The sequence below is a fragment of the Xyrauchen texanus genome, chromosome 11, assembly GCF_025860055.1.
Source record: "Xyrauchen texanus isolate HMW12.3.18 chromosome 11, RBS_HiC_50CHRs, whole genome shotgun sequence".
NCBI classification, from domain to species: Eukaryota; Metazoa; Chordata; class Actinopteri; order Cypriniformes; family Catostomidae; genus Xyrauchen; species Xyrauchen texanus.
This window is the reverse complement of record NC_068286.1, coordinates 8,315,305-8,339,843: the sequence shown is the minus strand read 5'-3', so window position 1 is coordinate 8,339,843 and position 24,539 is coordinate 8,315,305. Positions and strand designations below refer to the sequence as shown.

At 37.3% G+C, this 24,539-nt stretch overlaps 2 protein-coding genes and 1 long non-coding RNA gene across 4 annotated transcripts in view; 1 reads left to right on the top strand and 2 right to left on the bottom strand.

Annotated features, from left to right (window-relative positions):
* LOC127652166 (glycogen synthase kinase-3 beta-like) overlaps window positions 1-8,920 on the bottom strand; it is a 31,478-nt gene extending 22,558 nt beyond the window's left edge. The window contains exon 1 of the mRNA XM_052138228.1: window positions 8,202-8,920. Within this exon, the coding sequence (XP_051994188.1) occupies window positions 8,202-8,289 (88 nt within the window). The 5' untranslated portion in view covers window positions 8,290-8,920. The remainder of the gene's footprint in view (window positions 1-8,201) is intronic.
* Window positions 8,921-15,349: 6,429 nt separating this feature from the next.
* On the bottom strand, window positions 15,350-19,851 carry LOC127651886 (ATP synthase membrane subunit K, mitochondrial-like). 2 transcript variants are annotated; one of them, XM_052137930.1, is made up of 4 exons: window positions 19,765-19,836; window positions 19,269-19,371; window positions 18,372-18,467; window positions 15,350-15,722 (listed from the first exon to the last, which is right to left on the bottom strand). In XM_052137930.1, the coding sequence occupies exons 2-3, from the start codon at window positions 19,353-19,355 to the stop codon at window positions 18,378-18,380; spliced, it is 177 nt and encodes a 58-aa protein (XP_051993890.1). In that variant the 5' UTR covers window positions 19,356-19,371; window positions 19,765-19,836; the 3' UTR covers window positions 15,350-15,722; window positions 18,372-18,377. The 2 variants fall into 2 exon arrangements, with proteins under 2 accessions (XP_051993890.1, XP_051993889.1); XM_052137929.1 differs by having other exon boundaries at window positions 15,351-15,722; window positions 19,269-19,374; window positions 19,765-19,851.
* Window positions 19,852-20,010: 159 nt separating this feature from the next.
* Window positions 20,011-24,269, top strand: LOC127651604 (uncharacterized). Its single transcript, XR_007971596.1, has 5 exons — window positions 20,011-20,111; window positions 21,939-22,044; window positions 22,327-22,383; window positions 23,066-23,187; window positions 23,287-24,269. It is a non-coding gene; the product is annotated as an uncharacterized LOC127651604 (long non-coding RNA).
* The last annotated feature ends 270 nt before the right edge of the window (window positions 24,270-24,539 follow it).

Here is a 24,539-nt window from a genome sequence, read left to right as displayed (position 1 = left end):
GCTTCTCAGATAAATGTGCGATCTCTACAAATAAGCTAATCAAATAATTTAAACTCAAATCAACGTTTTATGTGCATTATTATTTATTTGTCAAGTAGTCTTGTTATAGGCGGGATAATGGGGAGTCAGACAAAATACAAATTCCAAAATAGACACCAAAGCAAACCGGAGGAGGATTTCAGAGTCTCACATAATTACATAATTTAAACAAAAATCAATATTTTATGTCCATTTATTTAATTATTTGGTTAGTAGCTGTGTAATAAGCAGGATAATGTAAGTCAGTCAGTTGTTATCCACTTCGTTTCAGGGTCCTGATCACCCTGTCGGGCTTATTCTGTGATAAAACCCGCCTTATCACACTAAAATCATGTTAATGCGTATAATGTTTACCTCATGTAGTCATACTTTCAAATGTGTATTTTAACATTAATGGCCTGGCCACATTCACTTCCATTGTAAGCACCTTATTGCAACCGCAATTGTTTTCTTATTTTTTTTAATAATTGAGGAACGAGTTGTACTTGTTTTTTCCTTGGTAATTAACCTTTGCGACAAATGCTATCAATTGAACTACGCTTGTATTGAATTCCTTTAATCTGTGAAATTTCGGATTTAAAATGGAAACCAAAGTTAGATTCTGAATCAGTGTTTATAGAGTGATCTAGTCCACATCAACGCAAAGGTCAAGGAAATCACTCATTGTCAACTAGGAAAAAGCACCAACTGACCATCAGTGACTTCAGAAAATCAAAGATGTTCTGAAGCCTGAATTCATCAGTATAATGATCACTCCTTTAATGTCCATATTTCATATTCTCAATGAATGACACATTTCAACAATCAACATCAACCTTACTTGGGTGTGAGTTCAGAGATTCATCTCTGTGGAAAGGGGAAAAAAGAGGGTAAAGGAAATTCTAATTAGCACTTTAACGTCTGAAACAAAAATAATTATTAGGGTGAGCAAATGATGACAGTTTTTTCATCTTTGGGTGAAATATTCCTTCAAGTAAAATAATTTAAATAATATTTAGGGTAGTATTCATTTCTCATTTCTGGTGTGAGTGTGCTCTCTCTCTCTCTCTCTCTCTCTCTCTCTCTCTCTGTGTGTGTAAGTTTGGCAGTTCAGGCGAGCATTGGAGTAAAGTGTAGATGGAGTGTACATTCAGCACGGGGAAATGTGATGAGTCAGAGGGCGTGTGCGCGCACACACACTTGCGTGATGAGCTAATAAAGATCTCTGCTCCCAAACTTACGCAGCATGGAATTTTAATTGAGTCACGGCCCATTATTTACCCAGATCATCTTTCTCTTCCTACTCCTCTGACACCATCCAACACAGCCAGTCATTTAGCTATTCAGATAAACCAAGTCATTTAATAGAAGACTCAGCTTGGACTTAATCTTTGCCTGTCTTAGAGATCTCTCATCGTTACAGCTACACCATTAATCATGTTATATCATATACAGAATTATTATCCCTTACCTTTAGCGCTACTTAGAACACATACAAATGAATCAATCATGAATATACATAATATAATCATGAAATTGGTTATGCCTACAGAATTTGTAAAGTTCTACACATACCACATTAGTTGCATGCTTATTTTATTTTCCATTGTGGCAGGGTGGAGGGCGGGGCCGGGTTGTGATTATACACACCCGGTCCCTTATCCGGCTAATTAAGCATCCGAGAGCGATAAAGGCCGATGGCAGACGGTGGTGCGACGAGAGAGAGATAGTTTACGGACATGTCCATCATGTGTGTGTGTTTTTGTCTTTTTAAGTTTATCATTAAAAATATTATTTATATTGCCAAGCCGGTTCTCGCCTCCTCCTTTCCATCGAATCCCGTTACATCCATATTATAATTTAAAACCATTTGTATAAATGTTGTATTAATACATGGTAAATTTGTAAGATTTCTGACAAATTTGGTGATGCTTTCAACTACCAATAAGAGTTTTGTACTCGAAGCTGAAATTTGACCTTTTCAAGCAATGCCTTTAAAACACTACTGACAAGTGCCAACTTAGCCAATAAATTCCTTTAAACATTTTATCAGACAAGATTGGCTAATTTGGCTAATGAAAGTTAGGAGTGTTTGGACAAACTTAAGTGAAATTTTAGAGAAATTATAAATAATTAAATAAATCCAGTAAAATGTTTTTGGAGGTTTACTTTCAATAGCGTCACAAATAAAGAAAATGTATTACGTTACTGCGTAATTTAACAAGATCTTCACAAAAAAGCAGATAAAAATGCTTTGCAATACATAAGAATAATATTTATTCATATTTACCACATTATGAGCACATGTGACTCATTTAAAACACTCAACACATGTCAAATAATTAATGTCAAATTCATTCCCATAGGACGATATGTAAATCTGGTCTCAGCCAGCAACATTAACCAATGGTTTAGCGAAGGATCAGTTATCACATTTTACAGATTTTGCACAAAAAAAATTTAATTATAATTAAAAAAAATTAATCAATCAAATTATTAAAAGCACAATAATCTTGTGCAGTCTGTGGCTTGTTGCCTGTCCAACTGGAGTTGTGCCAACTGCCCCCATCTGACGGAGACTTGTAAAAACATGAAGGCAATACTTCAAGCTTGAATTATCTGTTGATCGAATTCATTGTTACGGTCCAGATGAATGATTCATCGTGGGTTTTTTATATTATTTATCTCACTGAGTTAATTTGTTAAATTAACAGCTCTATTTAAACTATCTATAGTAGTGCTGCCAGTGATAAATACATTCACACTATTACATTCTTTAATGTCAGCAATAAAATGCAATTTCCCAGCTATGAAATACAGCCTGCTGTAAATGTGCTCTGACATTTTCAGGTTTAGACACAGAGTGATCTGCCACGTGAAGATTATTAGTATGTCACACACACAAACACTCAGGTGAAGCCAATCTTTAGGGCACACCCAGTGGAGGAAGTCATGCTGCCTCAGGCCTGGGTATTGCTACAGCAGCAGCATGAGTCAGCTGGTGAGACTGCTGCTGGGAGTCAATCACTGTCAGCTGATTAGACCATGCCAGGGCCACGTGCTGGCAGCACATATGCAGCAACACACATTCCCTTACACATACACACTCACTCACTCACCTGCTGACATGATCACAAACAGTTCAGATAACCGGTGAATCTCACAAAAAACATGTCCATGTCACATTTCAGCCCAAAATCAGAAGAAAAAAATAAGCAATAATTTTTTTGCCTTAACAAATGAATCCTATTTTATTGTATTTATTTATTGACTCTCAGTTCTCATTACCATAATGCATTCAGACATTTTACGTTTAATTTACATCGTTTTTTGTCATTCCCACCACTCTCATTATTTCATACTGTAATTTAAATAATACTGAAAATCAATATTTTCTTTTTGCATTATGGTCATGAAAATTAGATTTTTCCAGCATTACAGTAATGAGAATATAATTTTTTTAATTTTGCATTTTTTGCATTACGTAATAATAATTTAGGGAGGCGGAAACCTAGATTTTGTAAATGCAAAATACTATTTTATATTTCTTTAGTTTGATTTTGGGGTGAAATATGACCAGCAAATATTCTTAACAGTGCTCACGAGATACACCCAAGTAATGTTTTTGTTTTTGTAGTCAAATAAGGAAGTCTTTGGTTTGGTAAACCAATCCTGACATTAAAACCATGCTGATCTTAGGTAATTAAATGTGTGAGTGCAATGAGTCCCCATGATAACAAGTGAAGAATCATTTGATAGATCACTGACAGAATTATGTGATGAATCTTAATGATTGAGAATGGCAGGATATTTATGTCTGTGTAGATAAAGATGTGTTTGTTGGATTGTTTGTTTGTTTCAAAGAGGCATAACCACATTACACGCATCTCTTTAGGATGAAAATGCATTGTGTGAAATTTGGCTGCGGATTAATTGTCATACAAATAATTGCGTTTAACAATTTAATTGTCTGTTTTAGTGCATGTCACGATTAAGACGATTAATTGGCCTACAATTTGTCATCTTCTTAAGGTGTATATGTGCTTAGAAAACATTTATTTATACTGAACTTGGAATATATATAATAAAATAGGGATTTATGAATTTCTTTAAAGATTTAAAAACTTAAATATTGAACAGGGGTGGAATGAAATGAAAAATTATATTTTAAACATCAAACTATTTCAAAATATTTAAAATACATATTTCTTTTTGGTCAACTTAACATTTACACTGTATCTTTTGGAACCCAGTCAACCTGTATTATTATATTATATTATATTAAACATGCAATAGTTAGCCTAATGTATTTCTGTCCAAAATTATTCACTTTCACACATTATTTTAAGGCTCGATTAAACCCGAAAACCCTTATTTCATATGAAGGAGCACTTTTGAGACTTTTGTTTGAAAAAACACGGCATTCATGACCTTATTTGGACAGTGTGATCTGACAAAATGTGACAGGAATTTGAAGAGCACAATAATCATGGTTATCTCAAATAAACTCGACAGGCCTAAATCGATTAATAACATCTTCGCAAAGTAAAGCCATATCCAATATTTCAACTCCTGTCATGACCATGTAAAACCTATAAATCCTGTAACTTTTACAGGATACCACAAGAACACCAAACTACAGTGTCATAACCCAACTACACTGAAAACCCTAATAAGATTGCACACAACTGATTGAGTAAACTCCTTCCCTCGATTCCATTGAGTAATGGGGTCTTCAAAAACTTGAGTATTAAGTTCAATTAACTTCATGTTCATGTAGAATGAACTTAACCATATAAGTTGAGCTAATTACATTTACATTTATGCATTTGGCAGATGCTTTTATCCAAAGTGACTTACAGTCCACTTATTACAGGGACAATCCCCCCGGAGCAACCTGGAGTTAAGTGCCTTGCTCAAGGACACAATGGTGGTGGCTGTGGGGATCGAACCAGCAACCTTCTGCTTAACAGTTTAGCCCACTACACCACCACTCTAATTAGATGCAAGTTGACTTAACTCAGATTTGCTATTTAAATACTGACATAGATCAAACTATTTATATAACCCCATATGCTCCATTTGACCAAGGAAACAATTTAATTATTCAAGTGCAAGGGATTGTGGGTACTGGCTATAGTCTCAATTTTGTAAAAAAAATTTTAGAGTTCTTTACACTTAAAATCTTAAGTCTATGTATTTTTTAAGATAATTACAGTGACCATAAGTATTTCAGTTATGAGCCCAAAGCTTTACATTTCAAGTGATTGAGACAACTTGCCATTTCAGTAATGACAACTTCAGGGTTAACAGCGCATCCACAAAGTAATGTTTACAAGCAAATTACACCTACAGGAATTATGTCAATAACGTTTAGGCTAATAAGAGGAGTATCCCCCAAGAAATTTAGTTCTACAGCTAAAAGCATGATTTACACAACTTTAAAGCTCAAATTACACAAATGTTTCAATGTAAAATGCGAATTCTGTCCTAGAAAACATTATTTCAATCTGCGATTCAGATACAGATCACACATTAATCAGCGCACTATCTAAAGTGATTCATAAGCATATCCTCCCCAATTGTCAAGACCACTATGACCCTAAAAGAACACTAGGTGGGCGGTTGAGACATTTGGGAAAGCAGAGTCAAAGGTGAGTCACACACAGCTCTCTGATCCTCCTTTCCTGAGGAGTGCAGTGGTGAGATATACATCATTAGTGCAGGAAATGAGTGATCCAGCAGGGCTGAGACTCAGGAGAGGGGCCTGTCAATCAAACACCATGGAGCATGGGTTCAAAGGGGGAATGGACAATTTAACAGCCCTTACAGCTATGCAAATAACACTGAGCCAGAGAGGAAGTGAGATATTAAAGAGGTAGTTCACCCAAAAATATAATGATTTACTCATCACCCTCATGTTGTTTTAAACCTGCATGACTTCTCTTTGGGATAAGTGTGCAAGAAATCCACGGCTTATAATCAATACCTTTTCAAGATGCTTAGGGCACTAAAACCAGCCCAGCTCTTAGTGAACAACCAGACACACTGTGTATATGTGTGCTGTTTCACCTGCGAGTCCATCTAGTATAGAAGGCTAAATTATCTTTTAATATTCCCAGCATTACTCATCATAATTGCATTTTTACTAGGGATGAGCACTAGTAATCAAGTAATATAGAATGCTTTGGGCAGCGCTGAATTACACAGTATTTTCCCTCTGAATCTCTCTACAAATCATACAGTTACAACAGAGTCCACTGGGGCCAATGTGGACGTGTGTCATAGAGGTCTTCTCAGGTCATTAGATCTGTACCTGACCCCAATCAACCCGAATCACTTCTTAACCAAACCCCACGTGCATAAATTAATTTTACAAAAGGAAAACCAAACCCAAGAGAGAGACCCGGTAAAATTAGACACATATTTTGATTCCTATTAAATTCTACTCCCATTTGTTTCTTGTTGAAGTCATACAAACCAATGCCAAAGGATCTGCTTTTATGGGGGAAAGATACAAAGAACCCGGAGCTTATTAGACCTGTGCAGAGCTGGACAGTTACTCTGGCATACCAGCATTTCCCAGTGGGCCGACACACTTTGGGGCCATTCAGGGACGGACTGGCCATCGGGAGAACTGAGCATGCCGGTGGGTCGCCCGCAAAATGGGCCGCAATAAGCTAAAATGAGCCGCTGCATAATGCAGAATGGACCACAAATGCAGAAAAGGACAGCACTCAACAACTTTTTGCTCACCCCCACCCCCCTCAACAAGTTTTGGGCCAGTTGCCATGTAAAATCCCAGGCCAATTTCACTTCCCAGTCCAGCCCTTGGTGTGTGTGTGTGTGTGTGTGTGTGTGTGTGTGTGTGTGTGTGTGTGTGTGTGTGTGTGTGTGTGTGTGTGTGTGTGTGTGTGTGTGTGTGTGTGTGTGTTAAATCTCTTAAAACCCGTCAGAGCCCATTTTATAAAAAGCAAACTTTCACCACTTGTTTTTGTGTGTAATAACATGTGAAATTTGTTTCTAAGCTCCGCGTAAATGGCAATGTTTTTTTAGTTTCCATTTTTATAAATGCATATTGTTCATTTAGTTTTATTTTAAAAAACAAATTCAAAAGAAAATCACAGTTTGTTGAAGTTACATTATTTTGAAACCATTCTTGGTAACTTTCATGAATAAAACAAAACATAAGTTTCACGTACATACGTGTTGTTTTGAACGTGCGTTTGAATTTACAAGTAAACAGGTACTTGTTTTTTTTGTGGGTTAGAGTACTTGACTACAGAATCACTCGTTAATCCAACGTTTTACTAGTAAGATTTCCAATTACAGGACTCTACAATTTAATATTTACATGTCAAGTTTCCAATGACACCCATTCATTTTTAATTACAGAGCTCTACAATTGAATTCTTGCAAAAATTTAACTCTATAATTTCCTTTTAAAAAGTAAGAATTACAATGAGAGAGCTCTACAGTTGAATGTTTACTTGTACAAATCCTTATTAAAGAGTTCTCTAATAGAATTTTACTAGTATGAATTCCAATTACACAGTTCTACAATAAATGTTGTATTAAAGAAAATCATATTTAAATTTTAATTGCAGAGTTCTGTAATTGGGATTCTTGCCAGTTAGAATGTAATTGCTGTTTAACTGCCATTCCTCCTAAAATGTGCAAATAGACATCTCCGTAATGGGCAAACTTACTTTTAGAAAACCTATTGTAGAGTTCTCCAATTGAATTATTACTAAATGCAATTACAACGAGTAGCCTAATGCCGGGTGCATTAAAAGCTAAATCGGCTTGCCAAGGCATCATGTAGTTTTTAAGCCAGTAGGGTTGCAATGTTAAAACTGTCATTGATGGCTGTTCTGTATAAGGTTGATTTCATTTGGATAGGTTTCTCTAAAGTTCAAAACTACTGAGCTGTGCAACGATGCTCAAGTAGAGTACTTCCTTATTACAGAATGCAGCAAATGTGATATGAGACGGGACCTGATCCATCCCTTGATGCAAAGGTGCAAGTACATTATGGGGATAGATAGATTACATGACAAATGTTATATCATATATAGCCTATATGATATATCCTAATCATAACCAAATGCTTATTTCTTATTTTTCTTGTGTTGTTTGGTCAATATGGGTTATGATATGAGAGTAGCTGAAATGATACTTACTGCTGACTTTCATGTTGCCAAAGGCTGATGGCTGCGGCACTGGCTTGCAGCTCTCCGCAAATGAGGTGGTCCTTGGCCGGCCTGACATCTCCAAGACTCCTTATCCACAATAGCAAATATGTGTGTCCCAAATGAGCCTTAGGGTTATGCGTTACAAGATAAACTATAGGATATATCTTTTTGAGGTAATGAATTTATTAGTGGTCAGCTGATTTCTTCTCCTCCGGCTTGTAGGTGGGAATGTGCGCACTTTAACCATCAAATATGCCTTTTAAAAGCTCTATACAAACCAAAATAGGTATTTAGTTGCAGTATTACAGCTGCCTATGTGATAGTGACAGGAAAATATCCAGGAAACGCGAAAATCACATTATATTGGACACACATTCAGCTTAAATCAGTTCATATCAGCATATCCAGAGCTCATATGCGCGCGGATGAACTTAGTCAATGATACTTTTTCAGTTTAATATTTTACTCTAGATATTCTTCAGGTGGAGCCGGTTTGTATCGCTGAGAATGAGACTTGCCATGGCCGCATCAGCCCATGAACATTGATCCAGATCCGATAATAAAATGACAATAATTCAGGGCTCTTTCCTAAAAATTATTGGACGGATGTTGATGCCTCTTTCTTGGTCCCTCGTAACACACAATGAAAAATAATCTGTTTATCTTCCCTTTAAGACCAACACAGGTGACGTTAACGCCGCGCTGGATGCCTCCTACCGGAAAGTAAGTAAAGGATAGCGCAGTACTCTCTCCTCTGCTGCTCCACGGGCTCTTTCGGTCGCTACGGAAAAACATAACGTCGTATGCGTACAATTGCGCGGTCAAATGTGGAGCGCTCATCTGAGCGACGCAACATCAACGGGAATTGGAAATTGTGAACGTGCACCGTGACGTAGGCCCTCTTTGAGCGGCGCGCGCCCTCCAGTGTGAAATGACATGGGTGGAGAATCCGTAAGCCAATGGCGAATGATTGTAATACTTCAAGGGAAATGTGTGATTCTTTTTCATTTTGGGGGAAAGCTAATGTACATTTAAAGAGAATTTCAGGTTCTATGCCTTATTTTGAACACTTACTCCAAGAAATCAATATCACCGGTGTGTTAAAAATAAGGAAACAATGCAAACTTGATGTTTTTGTTGATTATGGATTATTGTGATGATGGAGAAACTTTGTACTCTGGTTTCTCTTTGTATATTTATGCACATAATTTGTGGGATTGTTAGATTGTTTTCAAAGAAGTTCAGCTAAATTCAGCCTGTTTCCTGGAGCCTCTGAAATTACAGTATTATTATTGGTTTGTCTTAAAGTTTATGTCAGTCCTTTGGTTTTGATTTAGCATATTTCGACCTTTAGAAATGTAGAGTGATGATAGAAAATATAGTGAAATAAATTGGCATTAAATAATAATGAATTAAATTAAATAATTGTTGTTTAAAATTAAAATATTATATGTAAAATATTTACCTTTTCTACTCACTATTTGAATAATTGTACAAACCATGTATAAACATGAAGAAAACATTTTGACCTGAAAAAAATTATTTTGACCTATCAAAAGCAGAATGAAACAACTATAATGTCAATTTTGTTAATAAAAAATATGTATTTGGGGGCCTGTGTAGCTCAGCGAAGACGCTGACTACCACATCTGGAGTCGTGAGTTCGAATCCAGGGCGTGCTGAGTGACTCCAGCCAGGTCTCCTAAGCAACCAAATTGGCCCGGTTGCTAGGGAGGGTAGAGTCACATGGGGTAACCTCCTCTTGGTCGCTATAATGTGGTTCTCGCTCTCGGTGGGGCACCCGGTGAGTTGTGCGTGGATGCCGTGGAGAATAGCGTGAAGCCTCCACATGCGCTGTTTCCACGGTAACACGCTCAACCAGCCACATGATTTGATGTGCAGATTGACGGTCTCAGACACGGAGGCAACAGAGATTCGTCCTCCCCCACCCTGATTGAGGCGTGTCACTACGCCACCACAAGGACTTAGAGAGGTTGAGAATTGGACATTCCAAATTGGGGAGAAAAAGGGGTGAGAAAAAAATATAGCCTATATATTTATTTATTACACCTATTTTCTCTTAAATTGTCCTGCGCTCGGTCCCGAAGGGGTCCCTGGACCCTTGTTTGAAAAACCCCTGGTTTAAATTACATTTGACCCCTTTTTAATATATTTTATTTTTTTTAGAATTTAATAATTTATTTTGATTAATATCATTACCCAGTGTCCCAGGCATCTGTCAAATGCATTACAAATCTTTAGAGAGACGGTATGTATACAAAATGCCCAGATAGTGTCAAATTTACTTTTTTAAGACAATTAAAAAAATAATAGAATAGAAAATATTCTGATATATTTGTATGTTTTATTGTTCATATATCAAAGATTTGATGCAACAAATCAGGACAAATCTAGAACAGGACTCATTCAATTTCACACTGAAATTTCACAAGATTCAACTGGCTGTCAAACACAAATTGAGCTTCACATACACTGACTAAAGTGCACCTTTCCAGCTGTGATTTGACATGTTTATGTTGTCGGCTGCAGGCGGGGATGACGAGCTGGGCGTCAGTGTTGTGCTATCGGCATACAGCCAGCAGGGGGACCCCTCTCTGTGTCAGGTGTAGTACAGTGGCCTGAAGAACTTCATAAGAGTCCGTGCTGGACTGTCACAGAGCAAAGCTCTCACAGCTCTTCTACCCTCTATTCATTCACACGTACCTGGAGCTGGTCTACAACAACCATGAGAACGAAGCAAATGCCTTATTTGAGAAGTACGTTTCAGATGTTCTTGCTGTCATTTGGTTGCAGTGTTATATATATAAAAGTGTTAACTTTTGTCCAACCCAAAGTCACTCTATTCTGTCTGATTCTGTGCTATTTTGTTCTTTAAGGTCCCTTATTTTCTACTCTGTTGTGTCCTATTCCAGACTTTTCTGTTCTGCCCTTCTTTCCTATTCTATTCTACTCTGTTCTAATCCATTCTGTTTTGTCCCATTTACAGTGCTGCGAAAAAGTATTTGCCCCATCCTGATTTATTCTTGTTTTTATATATCTCATACTAAATTGTAAAAAAATAAAATAAAATCTTACATAAATCAAAGGCAATCGGAGTAAACACAAAAAACAGTTTTTAAATGATAATGTTCTTTAATGAAGCAAAAAAGTTATCAAATACCAACTGGACCTATGAAACTGACTCATAATGGGGTTCAGCTGGAATAGTCCTCATTACTGCCAGCACTTTTCCATCAAACCCAACCTAAATAGAAATTTCTCAGCTGCATGAAGTTGGCTAAAAGGAAAGGAAATTCCAGAAATGACGAGGAAAAAGGCGATTGAAAAACATCAGTCTGGGAAGGGTTACAAATCTATTTCAAAGGATCTGAGACTCCAAAGAACCACAATGAGAGCCATTATCTCCAAATGGAGAAAACTTGGCACAGTAGTGAACCTTCCAAAATTCCTCCAAGAGCACAGCGATGACTTGTCCAGGAAGTCACAAAAAAGCCAAGGACAACATTCTAGCAACTGCAAGCCTCTCTTGCATCAATAAAGGTCACGTTTCATGGCTCCACTATCAGAAAGACACTGGCCAAAAATGCCATCCATGGAAGAGTGGCGAGGCAAAAACCACTGCTAACACAGAAGACCATTAAGGCTCATCTGAATTTTGCCACAACACACGTTGATGGTCCTCAATGCTTTTGGGAGAATGTTCTGTGGACTGGTTAGTTGAAAGTGGAACTGTTCGGAAGACAGGGGTCCCGTTACATCTGGCGTAAATCAAAGACAGAATTCCACAAAAAGAATTCAAACCTACGGTCAAGCATGGTGGTGGGAGTGTGATGTGTGGGGATGATTTGCTGCTTCAGGGGGTGACTTGCAATAATTGAGGGAAACAAGAATTCTGCTTGAGTTGAAGCTCAAGCTCAGCTGGATTATGTAGCAAGACAATGATCCAAAGCATAGGAGTCAGTCCACCTCTGAATGGCTCAAAAGAAGCTAAATTAAAGTTTTGGAGTGGCCTAGTCAATGTCTTGACTTGAACCCGATTGAGATGTTGTGGCAGGACCTTAAATGGGCAGTTCATGTGGCTGGAGTAAAGCAGTTCTGCAAAGAGTGGGCCAAAATACCACCACAGCATTGTGAAAGACTGATCTCCAGTTATCAGAAGCATTTGGTTGCTGATAAAGGTAGCACAACCAGCTATTAAGTTTAAGAGGGCAGTTCGTTTTTCACATGGGTGATATAGATGTTGGATAACTGTTTTGCTTCAATAAAAAATATATATATAATTGAAAACTGTATTTTGTGTGTTGCCTTTGTTTCATGTTATATCTCGTTTGAGGATCTTAAACAATTTAGTATGAAAGAATAGAAGAAATCAGGAAGGGGCAAATACTTTTTCACAGTACAGTAGTTCATTCTATTTTCTGATGTTCTAACATCAAAACATTCGAAAAGTCAGGACTTGTAAGAAATAATATGCCACACACAGCCCGTTACTACTACTGATTGTATGGTTTAGTTAGGTCCTCGGATCGGCCCCGCCGGGCTCCTCACGGGCCTTTGTGGAGCGCCGAGAAGACGATCAAACTTGACTATCTAGTGGAAGTAAAAGTCGTAATAAGGTTTCTGTAGGTGAACCTGTGGAAGGATCATTGGTGAAAGCTCCGGTGGTGAGAGGCCCAGAGCAGCTTAAAAAAGGCTGAAGCAGAGGCAGGGGTGGTGGCGTCCCCCCCACCCGAGGCAAACCGCGGTTTGTCCTCTGTTAAGCGAGTTCACTCAAACCCTTGGGACATGCGGCCTGGTCGGCCTCCTCGGATGACGGCCACAGGTTCAACAGTGGATATAGTGGGTTCAAAAGTGGCATATAGTTCGATCTTATGAACTGACAGACCTAAGTTGATGCCGTGTAAATCAGCGTGGGCTCTGATTGTCTCAGCCAGGGGTTCATTTATTAAAGAGGACACCCTTGTCTCATATCTCATCCCAATGAAAAAGGTGGAGAACGGAGGCCATTAGTTATGACACAAGCAGCTGGAGAGCAGTAAATAGTCTTTATTCATTTCACAAAGTATTCTCCAAATTTACATTTGTCCAAAACTTCAAACATGTATCATGTCAAATGCCTTTTCTGCATCTCAAGAAATGGCAAGGATCTGTGTTTTGGATATTTGTGCAAACTGTTCTACATTAAGTAGTCTTCTGACATTGGAGTATGACAATCTATGTTGAATAAAGCCTGTATGAATTGAATTTATAAGCGGAGGCAGGTACGATTCCAGTCTCTTTGATAACAGCTTAGAGAGAATCACAGTTTACAGTCTGCATTTATAAGACTCACAGGCCTATAAGAGCCACATTCATCAGGAGGTTTAATTTTTTTCCTTATCAGGGATATACCATGTTTAGAGTGGCAGAAATGCAACTTAAATTAGTCGATATACATTTCTCTTAGAGGTTCCACAATAAAACCATCAATATCATCAATAACCATACCATCAGGGCCTGGAGGCTTACCACCCTGTAAGGATTTTATTGCCTCCAACACTTCTTTCATTGTAACTGGTTTATTCAAGTCCTCCTGCTGTTCTTCAGAATGGCATGCAAGTTCAATTTGAACAATCTAGAAAGGATTGTCTTAAATCATCTGAAGATCCACTCTCTGAAGAGTAGTTTCTGATAATGGTGTTAATTTGATTTGAATCATGAGTTGATTTGCCACTGTCATCTTTAAGTGATGAGAAACGCCTCATTTCTTCCTCGGGCCAACTGAGCAAGTAAACGGCTTGGTATGTTGCCATGTTCGTATAGCCTCTGTCTAGCGAAGAACACAGAAGTCTCTGCTTTGCTAGCTAAGATTTGATTCAGGGCTGAACTTGCTGCATCTAATTCGCTCTGCAAAACCAGAGAAGGGGCAGTATTAAATTTGTTCACCAACTCCCTGATAGAATATTCCAACTCTAGCTGTTTTTCCAGGAGCCTCTTTATCTGTGCTGCACTGTAAGATATTATTGAACCCCTCATGTAAGCTTTTGCTGTCTCCCATAATATAGAAGGATCTATGTCGGGCTGCTATATATTTGATTTACTCAGCAATACTGGTTGTAATCGCCAATGGCGAGTCATGCGGTCAAAGGTGGAGAAAACATTACGCAGACTGAATTATGATCAGAAAAAGCACATATGCCAATCCAGAATCTGTCTGGAAGCAAACAAAGTCTTTTCTAGAGGATGGCTTATGGGGGTGTGAATAAAATGTAAAATCTTTCCATTTAGTGTTTTCATGATTCTCTATACAGCAAGCAGGTCCATATCTTCATAATGTTGATTTAATTTAGCAATCTTGCCTGTTGCAGCTGTAGTTCTTGGTGGATTAAGGTCCATGCTTGAGTCAGTTACACAACTGAAGTCGCCCCCAATAATTAAGTGATTAGTAGTTAATGATGATATGTCAACAATTCATTCTGACTAGAAAGTAGGTTCACATGTGTTTAGGCAGAAACACAACCAATGAGCACTCTTTCTCCAAACATCTGGCCAGATATGAGGCTATAGCAACCTCCTTTATCTTTTATCATCTCCTCAAGCCTGAAATGTAACAACTTATGTACCAAAACAGCCACATCCCTGCTATGTGAGTTAAAGTAAGAGCAGAAGAAAATTAGCCATCATTTTTAACAACCCCCCTTCCTCCCGCATCTTCAACTCAATGGGAAAAAAAATTATGAAAAGGAATAGAACAAAGCCCAAACAAAATGTCCGTTATATACCTATATAATACCTATACCTTCACCAAATTCTGTATTGAAGCCTAATTTACTTAGCCATACTGTATGTCAACTGTAACACCAGTTATAATTGGTAGACAAATAATAAATGAAGATACCTCACCAGGAAGACTAGTCACATGATTTAGAATTAACATACAGATAATCTAGGACACAGGCACTCTTCAATGCTGTATGTAGAGCTGTGGTGTCCCATGTTCAGGGCAGTCCACTTAGGAAGGCCTGGGCCTCCTCTGTGCAGTGAAATTAATGTTTCTCACCCTCATGCGTGAAACACAATACTGCAAGTAAGCGCATGGTGAACCTAAAACCACACTGAATCAGCTGTTTGCATGCTTTATTAAACAGGACTTCTCTTATTTGGTTGTACAAATAATACTTGAGCTCATACATTTATTTTTCATTTCTTATAGCATCACTGCCATGCTTGTTTTTAAGGCTCCTTTTGACTATATAGATGATGAACATTTGGACATGAACCCAGAAACTGGTCGTACACGAGAATGCCAACATTGATGATGCATATGGGCACTGGTCTTCATGTTCTCTACAAGCTTTTGTACTAGTGCAAACATTTGTAAATAAAAAATGTTGAATACAATGTTGAGTGGTACAAGTAGTCTTTTATTTTATTAATCTTTACATATCTGAAATAAATCGATGTGGTCAAACAAGAACATCCAGTATACACTGCATTCACAAATACGTCCTATAGAGAGACACAAAGCACAGGAACATATGATGTGTTAATTTAACACAGGTAAAAGGTATTCATTCACTCTTACACAACAGAATACATATACAACTAATTTTAAAAAATAAAAAGTTACATATGTATAGAAAGAGAGAAATGTGAATTGTGACAACAGTAAATAGTAAAATTATTTTTTCCAGTGAAATTCATTACAGGAATAGTTCACTCAAAAATTACAATTCTCATAATTTACTCATGCCATCCCAGATGAGTATAACTTACTTCTGCGGAACATAAATGAAGATTTTTAGAAGAATGTCACAGTTCTGTTGCTCCTTACAATGCAAGTCAACAGGGTCCAATACATTGAAGCCCCAAAAAGCACATAAACGCAGCATAAAGGTAATCCAGATGACTCCATTGTTTAAATCCATATATTCTGAAGAAATATGAAAAGTGTGGGTGAGAAACAGACCAATATTTAAGTCCTTTTTTTCCTATAAGTTCTTCTCCCTGCCCAGTAGGTGGCGATATGCACAAAGAACGTGAATTGCCAAAAACAGAAGAACGCTTAGGAGTGAAGTGCACTTTAGGAGGGCTGTTTGAAAATTGACATTTATAGTAAAAAAACGCCTTAAATATTGATCCGTTTCATACCCCCACTGATCATATTGCTTCAGAAGACATGGATTAACCACTGGAATCATATGGATAACTTTTATGCTGCATTTATGTGCTTTTTGAGCTTCAAAGTTTTGGACTGTTGATTTGTATTGGATGGAGCTTTTCTAAAAAAAAATCTTTGTGTTCAGAAGAAAAAAGAAAGTCATACACATCTGGGATGACATGAGAGTGAGAAAATCATAAAATTATTAAAATTTTTGGGTGAACTACTTTTAAGGAATCATTCAATTGGTCCTCTTCTTCATAATGGCACAGTCAAAACGTTTGGCGAATTAACCCAAACTGAATACGAGTTGTCAGTCTGAATCATGGACGGTATACATACCATACAGGTGAAACTCGAAAAATTAGAATATCGTGCAAAAGTTCATTAATTTCAGTAATTCAACTTAAAAGGTGAAACTAATATATTATATAGACTCATTACAAGCAAAGTAAGATATTTCAAGCCTTTATTTGATATAATTTTTGATGATTATGGCTTACAGCTTATGAAAACCCCAAATTCAGAATCTCAGAAAATTAGAATATTACATGAAATCAATAAAAAAAAGATTTTAAATACAGAAATGTCAGCCCTCTGAAAAGTATAATCATGCATATGTACTCAGTACTTGGTTTGGGCCCCTTTTGCATTAATTACTGCCTCAATGCGCGTGGCATGGATGCTATCAGCCTGTGGCACTGCTGAGGTGTTATGGAAGACCAAGATGCTTCAATAGCGGCCTTCAGCTCTTCTGCATTGTTTGGTCTCATGTCTCTCATCTTTCTCTTGGCAATGCCCCATAGATTCTCTATGGGGTTCAGGTCAGGCGAGTTTGCTGGCCAATCAAGCACAGTAATACCATGGTCATTGAACCAGGTTTTGGTACTTTTGGCAGTGTGGGCAGGTGCCAAGTCCTGCTGGAAAATGAAGTCAGCATCTCCATAAAGCTTGTCTGCTGAAGGAAGCATGAAGTGCTCTAAAATGTCCCGGTAGACGGCTGCGTTGACTCTGGACTTAATAAAGCACAGTGGACCAACACCAGCCGATGACATAGCTCCCCAAACCAACACAGACTGTGGAAACTTCACACTGGACTTCAAGCATCTTGGATTGTGTGCCTCTCCATTCTTCCTCCAGTCTCTGGGACCTTGGTTTCCAAATGAGATGCAAAATTTACTCTCATCAGAAAAGAGGACTTTAGACCACTGAGCAACAGACCAGTTCTTTTTATCTTTAGCCCAGGTAAGGCGTTTGACATTTGAAGCCCATGTCCAGGACCCGTCTGTGTGTGGTGGCTCTTGATGCAGTAACTCCAGCCTCAGTCCACTCCTTGTGAAGCTCCCCACACATTTGAATGGCCTTTTCCTGACAATCCTCTCCAGGCTATGGTCATCCCTGCTGCTTGTGCACCTTTTTCTTCCACACTTTTCCCTTCCACTTAACTTTCTATTAATGTGCTTTGATACAGCACTTTGAGAACATCCAACTTCTTTTGCAATTACCTTTTGAGGCTTTCCCTCCTTGTGGAGGGTGTCAATGATGGTTTTCTGCACAACTGTCAGGTCAGCAGTCTTCCCCATGATTGTGAATTCAACTGAACCAGACTGAGAGATCATTTAAAGGCTCAGGAACCCTTTGCAGGTGTTTAGCTGATTAGAGTGTGACACTTTGATCCTACAATACTGAACCTTTTCACAATATTCTAATTTTCTGAGATTCTGAATTTGGGGTTTTCATAAGCTGTAAGCCATAATCATCAAAATTATATCAAATAAAGGCTTGAAATATCTTACTTTACTTGTAATGAGTCTATATAATATATTAGTTTCACCTTTTAAGTTGAATTACTGAAATTAATGAACTTTTGCACGATATTCTAATTTTTCGAGTTTCACCTGTATATCGGTAGTATGTTAATCTCAAGCTATAGTGTCCCTTATGCCAAAATTAATTCTGTTGGAAAAACTGTAAATTTCACTTAAGTTGCAACTTACTTTAAACTAACTTGAAGTTACAGCCTTTTGCTTCTTGGGCTTCAACTTGAAAAAGAGGATAATGGTAGCAATGCTGGCGTATGTGGCCAGCACACACTGTAGACAAGGGGAAAAATGTTACAAGCTTTGTGAGAAATACAAAGAAAATGCATGCTTCACTTTAATATAAAAAAACAGCTTCTCTTAAAGGAACAATTCACCTAAAAATGATCAATCTCTCATCATTTATGATATACTTATGCAGTCTAAAACTCAACTTTTGTTCTTCCTTCCGCAGAACTCAAAGATATTTTCGAGAGATATGACATCTGCTTTTTTCATACAATACCAGTGATTGGAGACCAAATTTTCAAACTACAAAAAGGACATAAAAGGCAGCATGAAGTTAATAGATATGACTCCAGTTGTTAAATCCATGTCTTCTGAAGTGATCCAATCAGTTTTGGGTGAGAACAGGCCAAAATATACCTTCTTTTCCACTATACATCATGACGATCATGATTTCAAGCTCGATTACACTTACTAGTGCTCTGCACTTGCCTCAAGCACTAGGAACTGCAATCAAGCTTGAAATCATGATTGCGCGTCGAGACTGCAATGGCAAGATGTGCAGTGAAAAATGAGTTATATTTTGGTCTGTTCTCACACAAAACTGACTGCAATGCTTCTGAAAACACATATTAAACCACTAGAGTCATATGGATTAGCTTTATGGAGATTGAAAATTTGGTTACCATCCATTGTATGGACAAAAACCTAAAATCTCCTGTAAAATATATTTGTTTGTGTTCCGCAGAACAAAGACAGGCATACAAGTTTGAGACCACACAACGGTGAGAAAATGATGAGTGAATTATAGTTTTTGGGTGACCTATTCCTTTAATAATGCAAACTTACATTCCTCCTCCCTGTAATGGTGTATGCATTGAAGTACTTCGCGATGCCAGTAAACTGGTGGTGAGTTCCAGCGTCGTGTCCACCCATGATTCCTGCACGTAATCTGCTTGAAATACAATCATTCACAGAGCAAGCGTAAAGGAATGTGAATTATTGAAGATCTACGCATGATTTTTCATTACTACGTAACGCCACGCAAAATGCGTAACTGACAAGAGAGCTAATGGGGATACTGGCAGGCTACCTTTTTTGTGAAAATAATTGGAGATTAGAGTTTAGGGTTTAAACGTCATACTTTAATCGTCTTAAATATTTAATATTATAATTTGTTTAAAGGTTCGCAGCTCAAAAATCAGCGTCATTACGGTTAAGGCGACCTCTGGCATTACTAAGCTGCAAATATTCAAATGTGAAACCAAAGGAAAAAAACAACAACATGCCTTTTAACGCACGAATAACACGTTACATTTTCTTGAAAATGTTCAATAATACTTACCGAGCACACTGAAGCTCTTCTTCAAATAAACTAGTGCCCTTCAACAGAGACGCCGGAAAGCAAGTGTTAAAAGGAAATACCTCCTCCTCTTTACAGAGTCTGGTGAGCTGTAGTTATTGGATTACATTCACATCAGTCACTTAATACACCAAAACGATAGGCTTGTGGAGACGTCGATCAAGCTTTCTTGTCACTCTATTGGTCGATTCATCCTCCATGGTTTTATGTTAAGTCCCGCCTCTCGTTGTTTACATCCCGGTCGCGAAGAGGGCACGCTTAGGAATATGTGAGATTTTGTACATGAGTGTTTTAGGATATTTGCACTGACCGGCATACAGTTGTATAGCGTAAGTATTTTCAATCTGTTTAATTTCTATGTTTGTAGAGACATGTATGTAGATGGACAAAATTGATATAAGCACCTAGTGTCTTTTATTTAAACATTGTTTCATACAATACAAGTGTACAAATTGCAGCCCCAAATAGCTCATAAAGGGAGCATAAAAGTAATCCATAAGACTAGTGGTTTAATTAGTGTCTTCTGAAGAGATCCAATCGGACCAAAATATGACTCCTTATTCACTGTTCATCTTGCCATTGCAGTCTCTTCACACAAATCAAGCTCGATTACGCTTCCTTGTGCTTGACACATGCGCAGATCACTAGATGGCGCTAGGATGTGAAATCAAGCTCAAAATCATGATCGTCATGACACTGCTGATGTCAAGGTTTATAGTCAAAATAAATCTTACATTTGTTCGGTATTTCACTATGTAAATTTCAGTCTCTCCTCATCAGTTCCCTGTAACTTTTCTAATAATATAAGACAAATATTAATAAAACTTCTATTTTTTACCATCTGCAAATATGCAGATATCTCATTTAAGATTTTTTTTAACATAAATATAAATAGACTGTTATTTCCTTCTTCCTAATACATTAACAATTTCTTCATATGCAAATAAATTACAAACATTTGATGACTAAATAGAAATCAGAAGAAACTGCCATCTTCCATTTAAAATACAGTATTATTATTTTTTTAGATTGTTTTTTACAATGTTTAGAGTGAAATCAAGAAAATAAAGTTGTAAATTATAATTTTTTTTAGCAATTTTATGTTTATGTCATTTACTATATTAAATTGTGTGACATATCAGCATTGTATTAGCCTATCGGCCACCCTGTTATCTGGATATCAGCATTGGACATTAAAAAATACATATCAGTCAATCACTATTGTCCGCACTGTTCCTAGTTCATATGGCGAGTTTTGGAAAGGAGGGTGCGTGTCGCAGTGTCAAATAATGGAGATCCCTGGTTTTCTCCACCACCAGCGGAGAATTTATTATTCAAATTTTTTGATAAAACCGCCCAGCCCTACGCCTGAGGCAAATTCCCATAGTGAGATACCTCACTAGTGTTATTAAAGTTATATTTTGGTCTATTTCTAACTCAAAACCAATTAGGTCTCTTCAGAGTATGTTGATTAAACCACTGGTGGCTTGTGTATAGCAATTTCTGAAACACACACATACATACTGAATTAAGCTGGGAGTGGTGGTGGTGGTGTAGTGGTCTAAGCACATAACTGGTAATCTGGTAATCAGAAGGTTGCTGGTTCGAACCCCACAGCCACCACCATTGTGTCCTTGAGCAAGGCACTTAACTCTAGGTTGCTCCAGGGGGTTTGTCCCTGTAATAAGGTCTTAATGATAAAAGTGTCTGCCAAATGCATAAATGTAAATGTAAGCTTGTGGACATGCTGCTGTTGCTGCACAGTTAGACCAACAAGATATGCAACAAGATATGACATGCTGCAGCACTATTCAACTTAAAAACATTCATGATGCAGCAGATCTAGCCAAGTGGAGCTGGGATGGAGGTGGGTTTCACAGAAAACTCTTGCTGTACGCTACAGTGAAACCAGCTTACTTGCAAAGTGAGCAGAATTAAATATTAGGCAAAGAGAGTACACAAGTTGATTAGCCACCTGATTACACATCAAGGGACCTATCAGCTTACACCATGTAGAGTTTCATGCCTGAGCTTAGTCATTTCTACATAGCTGGATGTGAAAATGCATGTTATCATAGGAAAAAATACACACTATGTATTCCATGGTTAGTTGATTACCAGACAATAACAACTTGCAATTATTTGTTTTCCCACAGCAAGATAATCGCCCACAGACACTTTTCAAACCTGGACCGACCTTTTCTGCAAATGTTGTTAGGATAAGTTCGAAAAAGCCTCTTCAACTTTCCCTTTCACTCACAGGTAATAATTGTAGATGTATCTAAACTTAAGACTATTATGATACACTATAACAATAAATTGAAACATTTTCCAGCTCACTCAACCATATGTGTTCCCTTGTATCTTGTTATTACAAACACTGAGTCACGCTGCAGTTTGTCTCTTTTTTTGCCATCATGACGCACATTGCAGTCCTCCCTCGGGTCTCTTTAGCATTTCCTGTGTGTTGCCATTGCTGTACAAGCTGGAGGACCATGGCGATGGTTTGCACAGGTTTAAATGTGTGTGTTTGTTATTTTTCAGGCGCTATGTTATCGGGGAGGAAGATGGGAAATTCAATCTATCATTGCTTCCCTCCAGGTACACAAACAAGTGTCATTTCAAAATAAAGTCAAACTTGATTTAGGTTTTCATACTGTTTCTTTCAATTTCTACAAGGTGTTGTTTTTTTAAGATGACATGTTAAGTTAAAAATAGCTACAATTTTCTAAATCAAAATCTTCCTGCATTTTTTTGCCATTGCTTGCCAAGGTGAACTCGAATCCAGCATAATTGTACAGGATTTCCTTATGACCGATTGGTCAATAAGTAATTCAGGCAACCCCCCCGACAAGTCGAATTGTAAAATATGTAACCAGCATTACCAGCTATCTTAAAAACATTAAAAGGAAAAACCTCAAGATGACCTCAGGTCAGCAAAACATTTGCTTTGTGTTGGATTTCAAGCTCAAAACTAGAGTTATAGTTTAGGGTTGGCTTGTTGTAGTGTGTCCAAAGATCAAACGTATCAAAGCCATTTTAACTAAACAAAAATAATGTATACAAATGTTCACTTAAACCACACCTGGCTTGATTCGATCTCTGGTCACCTGCATATAAGTGCCACCTTGCAACATGTCCAAGCATGCACATTCCCCACCAGTCTTTAATCTATATTTTATTTATCATGGCCATCTGGTCAATCTAAGATAGTGTTTTCTGTCACTTTGAAATCTAACTTGCCAATGACAAATGCAAAACAATTTTTATTCTGTATTTGCAGGATGCATAAGTGTCAACAAGAGAAAGTTACAGACCCAGAAATTCAATCTGTTTCTGACATAAAGGAGGGTCAAATTCTCAAAGATATGTCAAGTATGTTGGGGATAAAGGCATATTTGTGAGGTAAAAACCTCTTGGAGCTCATACACAATATTGTAATTTTGAATGAAGTCATTCTAGTGTCCTTTGTTGAATTATAATTATGTTTTTATTGTATGAAAGTTTAACATGGACCATAGCAGGACGAGTTCTGTTACAGAATGCAACAACATTTTTCAAGAATGACCCAAAATGATTTCCAAACATATCAGTGAGAATGCTTTGGTGACAGCCAAGGTTTTCAGGTATGAATGGTACAATTAATGAATAAGGGTTGTGGACTTTTTAGTTTAACATTTTTATGTACAAGGAAAAAGTGCAGATTTCTAGATGCTGTTGAGTTTTTAAATCCCTGCTACAAGTTTCACATCGTTTTCGTAATCGTACAAGTTTCACACCATTTTAAAATCCATACTAGAGGTTTTAAAAAACTAGCAAAGTGCGCAGAGCTCGCCATTCACATGTCCGACCCTTTTGTCCTCACTAACTGCATGTGGGAAATTGACAGAATCTTAAAAGTCATGGAAAAGTAATGATAATGTCTATTGTAAATTGGCTGTTTTGTAGGTTTGACTTGCTCGGAAGTTGTAGTGATGTCTGATTTTTTAGATCATTGTTCCTGCATGTGTTCTTTTCAATGAATTGGTCGAAACAGTTCACAAATGAGTCTGAAGAATTCATTAGTAAATCAGTCTGAATCAAAATGATTTTAAAAAGGAATAGTTCAACCCAAAATGAAAATTCTATTATATTTACTCACCCTCATCCCATCTCAGATGTGTATGACTTTCTTTATTCTGCTGAACACAGACAAAGATTTTTAGAAGAATATCACAGCTCTGTAGGTCCATACAATGAAAGTGAATGGTGACCAGACCTTTGTAGCTCCACATGTGACTTTCAGATGTAAAAGTTAAAAGTGAGATTTAGAGTAAAATATGTATTATTATTTTGATTTGTTTCTCACCCACACCTCTTATATTGCTTCTGAAGATATGGATTTACTCACTGGAATCATATGGATTCATTTTATGTTTCTTCTATTTGATTTTTGGAGCTACTAATGTCTGATCAACATTAACATGCATTGTATGGACCTACAGAGCTGAAGTATTCTTCTAAATATCTTAGTTTGTGTTTTGCAGAAGAAAGTAAGTTAAGCATCTGGAATGGGATTGCATCTGAGCGAATGAGAGAATTTTTATATTTGGGTGAACTATCCCTTTAAAAAATTTTATCCTTTAAAGATAAATGTCTTTATCTTTAATTAAATTTTATTGGTCAAAAGGGTGGGAACACTGTGAATAACATTTAAAATAGAATTTTATTACACGTTAACATGTTAACTTAATTGTATTTAGAGAGGAAAAAGAGAA

Bases quoted from the DNA above. Each gene is read 5' to 3' on its own strand.
- LOC127651886 (XM_052137929.1), bottom strand. From the start codon at position 19,355: ATGGGTGGACACGACGCTGGAACTCACCACCAGTTTACTGGCATCGCG. The intron at 18,468-19,268 runs GTAAGTTTGCAT...CCTTGTCTACAG, and splicing joins CCATTACAGGGAGGAGGAAT to TGTGTGCTGGCCACATACGC.